Source organism: Cottoperca gobio, chromosome 5 (assembly GCF_900634415.1).
Source record: "Cottoperca gobio chromosome 5, fCotGob3.1, whole genome shotgun sequence".
Taxonomy (NCBI): domain Eukaryota; kingdom Metazoa; phylum Chordata; class Actinopteri; order Perciformes; family Bovichtidae; genus Cottoperca; species Cottoperca gobio.
In genome coordinates, this window is record NC_041359.1 from 971,126 (window position 1) to 983,131 (window position 12,006).

General features: G+C 40.4%; 1 protein-coding gene across 2 annotated transcripts; it reads right to left on the minus strand.

Moving 5' to 3' along the window:
* Nucleotides 1–983: 983 nt before the first annotated feature.
* On the minus strand, nucleotides 984–11,473 carry zbtb40 (zinc finger and BTB domain containing 40). 2 transcript variants are annotated; one of them, XM_029432622.1, is made up of 12 exons: nucleotides 11,339–11,473; nucleotides 10,371–10,562; nucleotides 8,566–8,993; nucleotides 8,212–8,405; nucleotides 7,094–7,307; nucleotides 6,378–6,770; nucleotides 5,088–5,294; nucleotides 4,532–4,696; nucleotides 4,066–4,280; nucleotides 3,806–3,962; nucleotides 2,584–2,795; nucleotides 984–2,402 (listed from the first exon to the last, which is right to left on the minus strand). In XM_029432622.1, exons 2-12 carry the CDS (start codon nucleotides 10,520–10,522, stop codon nucleotides 2,187–2,189), a joined length of 2,553 nt encoding a protein of 850 aa, XP_029288482.1. In that variant the 5' UTR covers nucleotides 10,523–10,562; nucleotides 11,339–11,473; the 3' UTR covers nucleotides 984–2,186. The 2 variants fall into 2 exon arrangements, with proteins under 2 accessions (XP_029288482.1, XP_029288483.1); XM_029432623.1 differs by lacking the exon at nucleotides 11,339–11,473 and having other exon boundaries at nucleotides 10,400–10,527.
* Between the last annotated feature and the right edge of the window lie 533 nt (nucleotides 11,474–12,006).

A 12,006-nucleotide genomic window follows, 5' to 3' on the forward strand; every position in this document is an offset into this window, starting at 1 on the left:
CTATCTTCTCTATTCTAGTATCTATCTATATATATACTAGAGGGATGAGAGAGAGAGAGAGAGGGAGAGGATAGAGAGAGAGAGAGAGAGAGAGAGAGAGAGAGAGAGAGAGAGAGGAGAGGAGAGAGGAGGATAGAGATAGAAGAGAGAGAAGAGAAGAGAGAGAGAAGAGAGAGAAGAGGGAGGGGAGAGAGAGAGAGAGAGAGGAGGAGAGAGATAGAGAGAGAGAGAGAGAGAGAGAGAGAGAGAGAGAGAGAGAGAGGAGAGGGGGAGAGATAGAGAAGAGAGAGAGAGAGAAAGAGAGAGAGAGAGAGAGAGAGAGAGGAGAGAGAAGAGAGAGAGAGAGAGAAGAGAGGGAGAGAGGGAGAAGAAGAGAGAGATTTTATTTTATTACGTTTGTGGATTTTTTATTTATTTTTTTAGTGTTTTATATATTATATAGATATGATTAATATATATATATATATAGATATATATATATACATATATATATGTATAATATATATATATATGTATATATATATATATATATGTATATCTCTATTATATATGTTATATCTATATCTTTTCTATCTATATATATTATTTTTCTATATGATGTATCTTATATGTCTATATATATGTAATATATTATTAATAATATTGTCTGTATATTTATATGTATCATATCTATATATATATCTATATCTGTATATGTATAGTATTCTATTGTATATATTATATTATTATATCTGATATATATTCTGTCTCTATATATATATTTCTTTGTATATATATTATGTTATATATTATATGTATATGTTATTATGTATATATATGTTATATATATGTATATATTATTATATTGTAATATATTATATGTATTTTGTATATACAAAATACATGTCTACTCAGGTCTTTGCTGTATGAGGCGATCAGAATGTAAGTTGTTGCTTTGTATTTCATCCATTGTCAGCACCATCTGTAATAAACACCATACTACATTTGAGTTTGATTGTTTGTTTATTTCTAATGAGACAAATCCACCCTTGAACAGCCATTTTATCCTGGTGATCTATTTGTGACCTGCAATAACAAATGACATCGTGGCTAAAGTGTGACAGAAATCTAGTGTAGAAGAGTGAAACCAGTTTCTACACCTGCAGTAGCAGAGAGCCCAGAATGCAATGCAGCCACAACATGTTACCTTTATGTTCCAGCCTCAGAAAGTCAAAGGATGCTGCAAGTATTGTATATTTATTTTACCATTAACAAATCCCATGAAAAGACCTAAACCAACAATGAATGTATTTTTCTGTTAATCTAAAGCATGAAATATGTTATTACTCTGTACTGATGAACTCCATGGGTATCCAAAAACTATTAAAACGTGTACAATTCTTCACTACCATGAACACACACAGTGAAATTTATTGTGAATCAATCCCAAACACACTCTCCTGCTGCTTGAGTAATGTTTGCTTAGAAGTAAAAAGCGACCACCTGTTTGAGAAGCCTTTATTAAAAATAAAACTTGTGAGCACTTTTTAAAGATGTACTTCTTCAGTAGGATCCAATGGGCTTAGGGCTGAGAGCCACAGACAGAATAGGGAAGTTGAAGTATTGGAAGGCGAACATGTTGGTGTTGGTCTTTTCATGGGATTTGTTGACAAGAAAAATAAAATCCTTCAATGAACACACTTTCAAACCATCACATCTCAGTCAGCATCAGTGAAGGACTGAAAGCTCAACAAAACGATTGTAAAACTTTCATCCATGAAACTTATTCTAAGGTCAAGAACCTTCAGTCTCTACTCGTGGCCAGACCCTCAGCTTTAACAGAAAGTCCACATTGTGTCTGTAGAGGCTGGTTGTGTGGCTAGTGTAGTAACTAGTAGAGATATCCGAGCAGCCGGCTGAGCTCAGCTTTGTTTTTCTGCCTTTGTGTTTGACTTTCTGTGCTCTATGGGCACAACCCTTATAAACCAACCTGGGTTTCTGAATATAAACTAAAGTCAAACACACATTCAGTATATTTAAATAAAAATGCAAAACAACTACCACAGAAAAGATTTTGGTGGACTAAACATGAAGCTTCATCACAAAGAGTCCTTGGCCTGAGAATGATGTCAGTTTGGCCTATGTTGTAGAAGAGACGACACAACTGCTCAGTGTCAGAGTGATGCTTCAGGGGTCAGAGTTCATGATTAAGAGCCAGGATCTGACTGTTTGTCCTCACAGATGAAGGTGACTGAGCTGTTGAGCAGGTCATACATGTTGACCTCCACCACCTCCGCTGATGACACTCCCTCTCTTCCACCTGCCAGGGCCACAAACACCTGCTGGCCAGCTGCCAGCTGGGCCTGCTCCTCACAGACCATTGACTCCGCCCCTTCATTGCCTGTAGGCTCTGTTGCAATCACCTGATTGGACAGAAAGTCGTATATTCAATATTTCTATTTTTATTTATTATATTCACCTTTGTGCGCAGGTTCGGTATTTAACTCCGTTCAGAATAATATTCACAAATATCATGGACAATATTTTCCTATTTATCTAAAGCTGAGGGCTGCACAGGCTGTGCTATATTTCCCAGCTCCTTACTGTGTGCGAGGAGGAGGCCTCCTGCTCCTCAGGTGTCTCCATGTGGCAGGAGAGCAGGTGCTCCTGCAGCTCCAGCTGGGTGGAGCAGAGCAGCGAGCAGAGGGGGCAGCTGGACGCGTCGACATGCTGGCTGCTGATGTGCTCCTGCATCTCCTCCTCCGCACCCAGCACAGCCGGGCAGTACGGACAGTGCACTGCTGGTGCCGCTGAGCCTGGAGAACGGACAAACAGGATCAATAAAGACGGTCAATGACGAGCTGCTGTTATTCATTTATATTGTCACGACAATGAGGGCAAATACAGGATGTGATACTCTGTCTTCTCCCTTGAACCCAACTGCTAAAGTAGAAGGATGAAGCCCTTCGGTATGACAGATATTGTTGTGTGACCAAGCTGTGATCAGCACCGAAACATCTACTAGAGGATCAAAACTGAAAATAATAAAAAAAAGACTGAAGACAGAATCTTGTTAAAGGGCCAAACCAGTGTTTTTATTTGAACTACAAATCCAATCTGGGCAAATTTAAATTATGCTAAAGTTTAGTCATTCATCACATTGAACACCACGCTTGCTTTATTTACTTTGCTTTTCTTTGCATTCATGATGCAGCTGTAAATTTGGATTAATTCTCCACTGTATGAGGGCTTCAACAGAAGTCCTAGCAGACACACACGATGCCATACACGGTGGCGGAGAACCTCCTTCTAGTTTAAGTCTCTCAGGACTGAAGTTGTTTTAGTAAAACTAATTGAAATCAATGTGGGAAATGGTGGAATTGTCCTTTAAACACAAGGATGCTTATCAGATTTGTGGAGTATTATTACTTAGTACTATTGCGATGCATTCCACTTTCAACAATAAAACTCTTGACTGTTTTTTTCCTCACAGATTTCAGATTGCATATCTACTAAAGGTGTCAGAGATATTTGATTGTTTAATCAAATTGTTGGTTTTATTTTTCATCTCTCCTTGGATGCCCTTTTAGCACCAGGAGCTATGTCTTACAGTGAACAACAACACTATTACTTTGCTCTCACACTGATTATTACACATTCAGTTATAACTTTTGCAGTAAATTTCTGAAGCATGCCTTGTTGAGATGTGGCAAAATATTTCTCTTGATGCTAAATAGTTTTGGTGCAGGGCCTCGTTGTCAGGGCTCACATGTCACTATCTACCTTATAATGTGAGTCTGTATTACATCTGGTGTGCTGTCCTCACCTTGGTGCTCAGCAGCCTGGTGTTTGGCTACACTGGCAGCGCTGGGAAAGAACTTGAAGCAGACGTCACACTGGACCAGAGTCTTGAGCTGCCGGGTGTGGTTAGCAAACACATCAGGGTGGTTGGTCCTGTTGTGGTACCAGAGGCCTGACAGTTGCTATGGCAACAGAGAGGGATATATACATAAACTACAAAGCACACATTGTAAACAATTAAAGAGATTCACCTCAGAGCTGTGAAGCTGAACAGTCTCCTCATACCTGGTAAGACTTGTTGCAGAGGTCACAGCTGAAGGGCTTGGTTCCAGAGTGTGTGCCCTTGTGTTTGTCCAGCAGGGCGGCGCTGGTGAACACCTTGTTACAGGTGGGACACTTGTGGAACTCCTTTGGGTGGAACTCCTGGATGTGCTGGCGATGCTCCTCCAACGAGGAGAAGCTAAGACAACACTTTTGACAGTCATGAGGCTCCAACAAATCTGAGTGGGAACAAATCCATAATTATTACATTATTGTGTCCGCCAATTGCTTGCATTCGGTACATCATTTATTCTGCAAATGTGTTTCTTTTGCTCTTTAATACAGCATAACAATATGGAAGGTGAGGATTTAAGAAAAAATCTATAAGTTGAATATTCATTTTTTATCTTTTTCTAATCGATGCAACAGTATGTGATACACACAGAACAGTTTTCTTCAAAATGCAGCCTGAGTGTGAGTGTGTTCTTACTGTGGAAGGTGTGCAGGTGGACAGTGAGTCCGCTGGCCTGGCTGTAACCTTTGCCACATTCTCGGCACACATAAGGCCGATCACCAGTGTGTGTGCGCACATGACGTGTCAGTTCAATGGACTGGGCGAAGACGGCCTTACAATACTGACACACATACATCTTTCCTAAACACAAAGAAGAAAGCACAGACGGAAGTGACTGGACATGCAGAGACATCACTGAGGACAGATTTCTCAAATCACAACGCAAAGGTTAGCCTCACTTTTCAGGCTGTGACACGTTTCAACAACTCAAAAAGATTTGGAAACATTTAGATTTTTATTCTTTTAGTGAAGCGCATGATTGGTCCAATTCAAGATATAAATAATAATTTTAATAATGGAGAAGGAGGGTTGCATTCAGAAGGTATTCAATATGATCGTTTATCGACCAACAATATAAGCATTTTCTTTTGTACTACACAGGTGTGTGTTTGTGTCTCTGTCTGTCTGTCTGTTTTTGTGTGTGTCTGTTTGTGTCTGTCTTTGTGTTTGTGTGTGTGTGTGTGTGAGTTACCCTCAGAGTGTTTCTTCTTGGTGTGGTATGCAAGGGCAGCAGCTACACTGAAGCTCATGTCACAGTGTTTGCAGTGGTAAGGTTTCTCTCCTGTGTGCAGCCTCATGTGATTCTTCAGAGAAGAGTTGGCGCCAAACTTTGCACCGCAGTCCTCACAAGCAAACGGTTTCTCTTCAAAGTGCTCTGTGCGCTTGTGGTAAATCATTCCTGGAATATGACAAAAGGGAGCAGAAACATTACAATGAAACAAAACAAACGGTGACATCTTATTGATGCATCCAGACCTCCGGGTCCGAAAAGCCAATGTGGAATTAAACCTGTATCCTCTCTATTATCCAGCATGAAGCGACTTCACTGGTTGCAAAAAGAAGTCCATGAGTCTATATGAGATCACTGGAGGATCTGGGTAACTTTATAGTCGAAAGTCGAGCCATTTTGGCTTCATGCACCACTGAGCAACTTTAATAGGAATGAACAGGGCCCCACCTCTAATGCTGGATCCAGTTATCTTTATTCACACATGGCTTCAAAACAGTAGTCCACAAACCGACAGGTGACAACGTTTAATGGCTGCATCTGAATTTTCATTTTACACATTTAAAATCAGTTTGTAAAATGAGACATTAATTCAATTTGAAGTAAAGGATCGTGTACCATTACTGTATTAGCCCAAATATAAGACGAGAAAATATTCCTTTCTGGAAATTAGATGAGGTAGAGGTTGTAATGTATTCAAGGATTACACATCAAGTACCATTGGAATGTTAAATTACAGTTAGAACGTGTTGCATTCTGGGTTATTTGCGGACTTAATGTTGATAGCCAGTGAGCTTCTTCCAGTCTGCTCGTGGAACGTGTTTTGGAGGAAGTGGAGTGAAAATGAGGGTGGTTTAATATCCAGGCTAATACAATATTGTACTTTTGTGAACGAGGCAAGATGCTTCATGGTCCGCCGACTCAGCTCAGCAGCTGACGGTAAGTAACCGATATGAAAGTTCCACTCCCTCACACAGAACCAGCGACACCTCCCGCACTCATCAAAGCTAAAGCTAACATGCTGCTAGCAATGCAACGTTGCTTTCCCTTTGGTTGTTGTGTTTGTAAATGTGTCAGCTGAGATTGTCAATGTAACTGTGCACTATGCTGTAGTGTAGGTAGTTTCATTTCAGCTTGACCTGCAAGTTCAGGCGTCACAGCTCGGAGTGTAAAACTGGGCATTCTCATTTGTGTTGCGTACAAACATTGAGAGCGAGTTCCAGGCGTAACTCTTACTGGACCAGCAATTCTCACCGGATGGGTGTGCGAAGGTTCGCCCGCAGAGGTCACAGGCCACCTTCTTCTTCACTCGTGCTGTGTTGCGGTGGGCCTCGGCCCGATGCCGCTGCAGGGCCCGCTGGTTGGCCAGCTTCTTTGGGCACTGCGGGCACTGCTGCTCACACTCCTGGGACATGGGGCAGCGCTTAACGTGGGCCAGCATTCGACACTTGTAGGCAAAACCCCTCTTACACCAGCGACAGGAGTAGGGCTTGGAGGGGGAGGAAGAAGAGGAGGATGGGGGGGAGGAAGAAGAGTCTGTTGTAGCATTTATGACTTTCTCGTCCTCTTCGGTCTCCTCCTTTATGTCTTCTTCCTCTCCCTCCTGCTTTTCTTCATTGCCCGTGCCGTTCTGCTTTTCTGAGACAACTGTAAAGGATGGAAAAAGGTTGAAAAATCAATGGAGGCAAAATATGTGTAAAAAATACCATTTTATATTAAATATAGAGGCGCTGCAGGGATGTTCTTGCATTCTATAGAATCAAGAAAACATCTTTGTTTGGTACAGATCCCCTCAAAAATCACACCCTAATCATTTCAAATAACTTTTTCAATGAAAATGAGAACGATGAAAAAATATCTTAAATCATTTTGCAATTGCAATATTAGTCAACATAATCACAATTCGATTTTTTTTTTTTTTTTTTTTCAGCCCCTCATTTTTTATTGACAAAGAAGATATCTTCTCACACCTCCAGTTTGGTTTGCGTCAGGCTCCTCTGTGTTCTTCTCCGCCTCTTCCAGCAGAGAGAGCAGTGGTGTGGGGAAGGAGGAAGGAGCTTTGTGATGAAGAGTCCGGAGCAGCCTGAGGAGCGCTCCCTCGCTGAGCTGCCCCTCCTTCACTCGGCTCATCAGCTTCTCCAACACTGAGCGTGGATCTGCCTCCTCACAGCACTCACACACAACCTGGCAGGAGCAGAAAGGCACCTTATTTCCCTCAACTGCAGAGCGATCCGGCCCTTTATATTACCGACACTTACTCCTGACTGTACCTGCTTTATAACAATACTTTATCATCAGTAAGAAGCCTCCCTGTTTTAATTTGATATTAAAGCAAACTCGAAACCTCTCACTCATTTTTACATGGTGTCTTGATTACAGAGTTTATAGCAGTTCTGTGCAACATACAGTACAAGTCAAAAGTTTGGACACACATTCTCATTTAATGTGAATGTGTGTCCAAACTTTGATGGGTACTGTATGTGAATAAAATATGATTGGTGTATAACGCCTTTATGCCTGACAAAAATGTATTTGACAGCCTGAAATGTGTTCGCACTCTGCTCCGTCCCACATCTGAAATGCCTCCACATTTGAAAATAAACTTCATGTTTTATATTTATTGTTGCCTTCCTTGCAACATTAATTCCTTAGCACCAGTAGTATTTGTATTTCCTCTGATTCATATTTCTGTGCATTACACTTTACAACACTTAGTTCTAATGAATCCCACATTACATCTTCTAATTAAGTTCTGACATTCTGTCAAATGATCCTTGCGATGAGACTTGAATGGATCTGATCAAGAATGGAGATGGAGAAACGTGGAGAATACAGCAAAGGAAGATATCAGCAAAGGTTCAAACATTAAAAAATATTATTTGCGAAAAGATATTAGCTGTAAACATATTAAAGATATTCTAAGATTAAAGGTATAAAAAGGTTTCCTGTGGAGTCTGTGACGTCTGGAAGACTTCTACCAAGTAATAATGGATGTCTTTACATACACACATTGTGTCTTGGAAGGTAACAGTGAATGCAAACATCACTTAGTTCTTTTAACCTTCCTATGTGGGTAGACAATGGTTACCTGTCTCTGCTGTTCATTCAGGCTTCCCTGTGCTGCCTGGCTCAGCAGCTCCAGGACAGACGACATGTTGGAGAGGAGCTCCACGAGCTGAGAGGAATGTTCCAGAAAACCAGCTGCAGGCCCGTTTGATTCCTTGGCTGCCGTTGTGTTGTTTTCTTCCACTTCCACTTCTGAGGATTTGGCTTCTTCAGGCTCTGTGTACACATATATGAAAAGAAAGTGTTAGGACAGTTAAGTTGTTTTTGTGTTGTAGGGTTGTTGTATTGGATTGTGCCTAATAAACTAGTAACTCAGTATAATATGCCTTCAACACATGTTCCTAAGCCTTTGACATGGAAAGCAGCTGAAACGGACCTGAGGGCTCAGAGAGCTCCACACAGGTTCTTTTACATGCTGGTTCTTCTGCGTCTTCACTGTCACTCTGACACTCTTTCTCCTTCAGCTCAGCCTGAAGCTCCAACTTGTCTGAAGTCGTGTCGTCTTTGTTGGGTGAAGCAGAACCCTCAGGGTTTAGGCTCTGGACTTTGTTGATCACGGTGAGGCTGGATATCTGTGTAGAAGGGACCGGGGTCTGCTGGTTCACAAGACTAGTGAGGACGTTTTTGAAGCCGACAGCCACGTCGAACATCTGCAGGCTGTCTGCGGCGGCGACGATGCGGCTGACGTTGTGTTTGCCAAGAGGCAGCTTGCCGGTGTAGACCATGTCCAGCAGACAGCCAAACTCCTGCGAGGAAACCATGGCAGTGTCGATGGAGATGGTGTCGGAGTCATCCAGGAGAGACCTGACAGAGGAAGATAACTTCATTGCTTTTCAGGATCCCATTTAACACCAATTACAACTATAAGACTTATCTAAGTCCCAAACCTTCCCAACTATCCCACTACAAGTCATCTTTCCTTTCATTACCCACTTGTCTTTACAGTGCTATGATTAATATGGATTTGTTAAATGACCAAAGAAACATAGTAGAGATGTGGCGACTGGCTTCTGACTAGGGCTCAACAAATAATTGGAATTTTATTGAAACTGCAATATGGACTAGTGCAATATCTAATCGCAGGAGGCCAGTATTAGTTAAAGGAAAAATATGTGTCAAAATATCATTCTGAATTAAGTATTGTGGCGCTGCAAAGGTGTCCCGGGCTACAGAACATATTCTAAAGAATCTTTGTTTTGATCAAATCCTGGTAAAGAAAAAACATAATCACACCATGGTCATTTTGATTTGAATATATTTTTTAAATGAAAATGAGAATAATGATACAAACATTATTATTCCCTCTAATATTGTGAAGCGTTATTTTTTCCAAATTGTTCAACAATACTTCTGACTGGTTGTTCTGCTCACATACTGCAGTTGGTAAAAGCAAGAGATGAACTACATGAAAGAAAGTTTCTCAGATCTTCCTGCAACAGAACCAAATTAAGTTGTGGATCAAATTCATGAATATGGGGGTGACGTGGATGTCTACTACTAAAGCTGTAAACATGACACTAGGACTCCATTTAGACTTATTTAAGTCACAGAAATGACTTGGGATGTAACTTGGATTTGAGTGTTGTAAGACCTCTGCCTGAGACTTATAAGCATAAACAACGAGTCACATTTTGACCTAGTAAAGCTTTGAAACAATAACAAATGGGTAAGACATGTCAGACTGTCATAGTCCTTATCATATCATTTCCAGTTGTGTGGCTATACGGTGCATATAGCCACACAACTGGAAATGATATGATCAGGACTATGCATTGAAAGGACCTGGACTCTATTGAAAAGAAAATGCAGTGTTAATGAAAATGTCAGCAGTCATTGCAAACGGCTTGCAATTTGACTTGACTTATGTGCGCAGGTTGATGTTTTCTTGAAATATTATGACTTTATTCTCATTAAATTACAAAATAAATTCATAAAATATTAGAGAACACATATGTGGGAAATGTTTTGAAAGTGTAAAAAGTTTAGAACATGACCAGGATTCTTGCTTAAACACATGTGTAGTATTTGTGAACTGGCTTAACACTTTGACAAAATTATATTTTTTGATCTTTTATTTTGTCAAACTACTATTTGATGAATGATCACAAAATTATATTTGGCACTTGAGACTGTGCAAACCAATCTCTGCAGATCATCTTTCAAATCCCATGCTCACACTACCTGAAGAGCATGCTGGAGGCGGCCAGTACCAGTTTATGTGCACGGTGAGGGCTGTCTCCCACCAGGATGGTGCAGTCACACAAGTGGCCCTCTTTCCTCAGAGCCCATAGCTGCTGCATCAGCTGGCTGCTGTAGTTGGGTAGCTCCAGCATTTTCTATGAAGTCTGGAGGGGCAGAATGTTCCGTCCTCTTCTATGGAGAGAGAACGTCATGTCAAACTCAATTTACAATTTCTTTCATTTTCAGCAAACATGTACATTATTAGAAGTTGCTGGAATCCTGAGCATATCCTTTGTATGTACTGGTGGAATGGCACACTTAATTAACAGAGTACTGATTTTATTTGTAAGTTTGGCGTTTTAAATTAGTTTACTATATTGAATGCTACCGGCTTCCATCACTATATAACAAGAATGAAACGAGTCAAGTACTTTAATTGAAACTGTGCTTGTGTGAACGTTGTGTGCATTGGATGTTTGCCGAATTACAACATGGATCACAACTATTCATAACTAGTCTTAAGTAATGCTCTTTGAGTTAAGTGCCTGCAGCATTGAGCAATCCCGCATTTGTTTGCCATTTGTATAGATTTTAGCATATGCAAAAGTGGCGTGTTCAAATAATATATGTTGTACACTGCTGTGCCTTCGCAACATTACGAAGCAAGTGGTCCACATTCAATAAGCAGCCGACTGTTTGCTCAGCTTACAGGTTTACGATACGGAGGTTCACACAGACTGGAACGTTATGGGTTCACAGGCTCTTCAGTCAATATTTACAAGAATAGCTACATAAGCTTGCTCTAGCAGGCTATCCGTCACTAGCTTTAGCTACGGATGCTAATGTAATGTAGAAAATGTGACTAATGTTAGGTTAGAGAAAGTCATTGGGATACATGAACAGGTAAACTCTGAATAAGAGCCTGACGGCCATCCGACATGCAGCTTCCAGTCAATGGATGTCTTTACCTTAAATCATTCAAACGATCCGTGTCTTTATTTAAACTTCTTTGCTGAACAACTTTGCTGTGCGCAATAAAGCTTAGCCGTTTTGAAATGGCGACAGGCGGTACGGCAACCAAATGGGTACGTTTCCGGTTAAGGGAAATACTGCTCTAATATGCATTTCAAGCTGCCTCCATACTATATAAACGTACCTTTGAGAATTTAACTTGACTTACTTATCCGACAGTGGACAGGAGCACATAGCAGCTCATAGCATATACTGCTCCCAATACTTCTGGTTTTCTCCCTTTTGACACTTAATTGTCTTTCATCCTCTTGTGGAAAAATGTGTTTCTCACTATTGGCAAAAACAGAGCTTTTCGCTCTTTGTCCTTACTTTGCTAAGCATATTCGTTGGATAACAGTTTGGACTTTGCCTCTCAAAAGTTGTATTTTCTCAAATTTAAGGAGTATTTAAATATAAATTGTCCTTTAGCAAAGCTCAACCTGAAAACTTACAATATCTATTCTGGCAGTCAGTAGTCTAACAATATATGCAAAGATGTTTAAAAATGTATTAAAGATATATTGTACAAAGGTGTTGCCTTATTTTATCTGTAAATAAAAACTATTAAATCCTATACCAACTTTGAATTTTGCAAGGAATCTCAAAAGGAAAACAGCTGTGCATA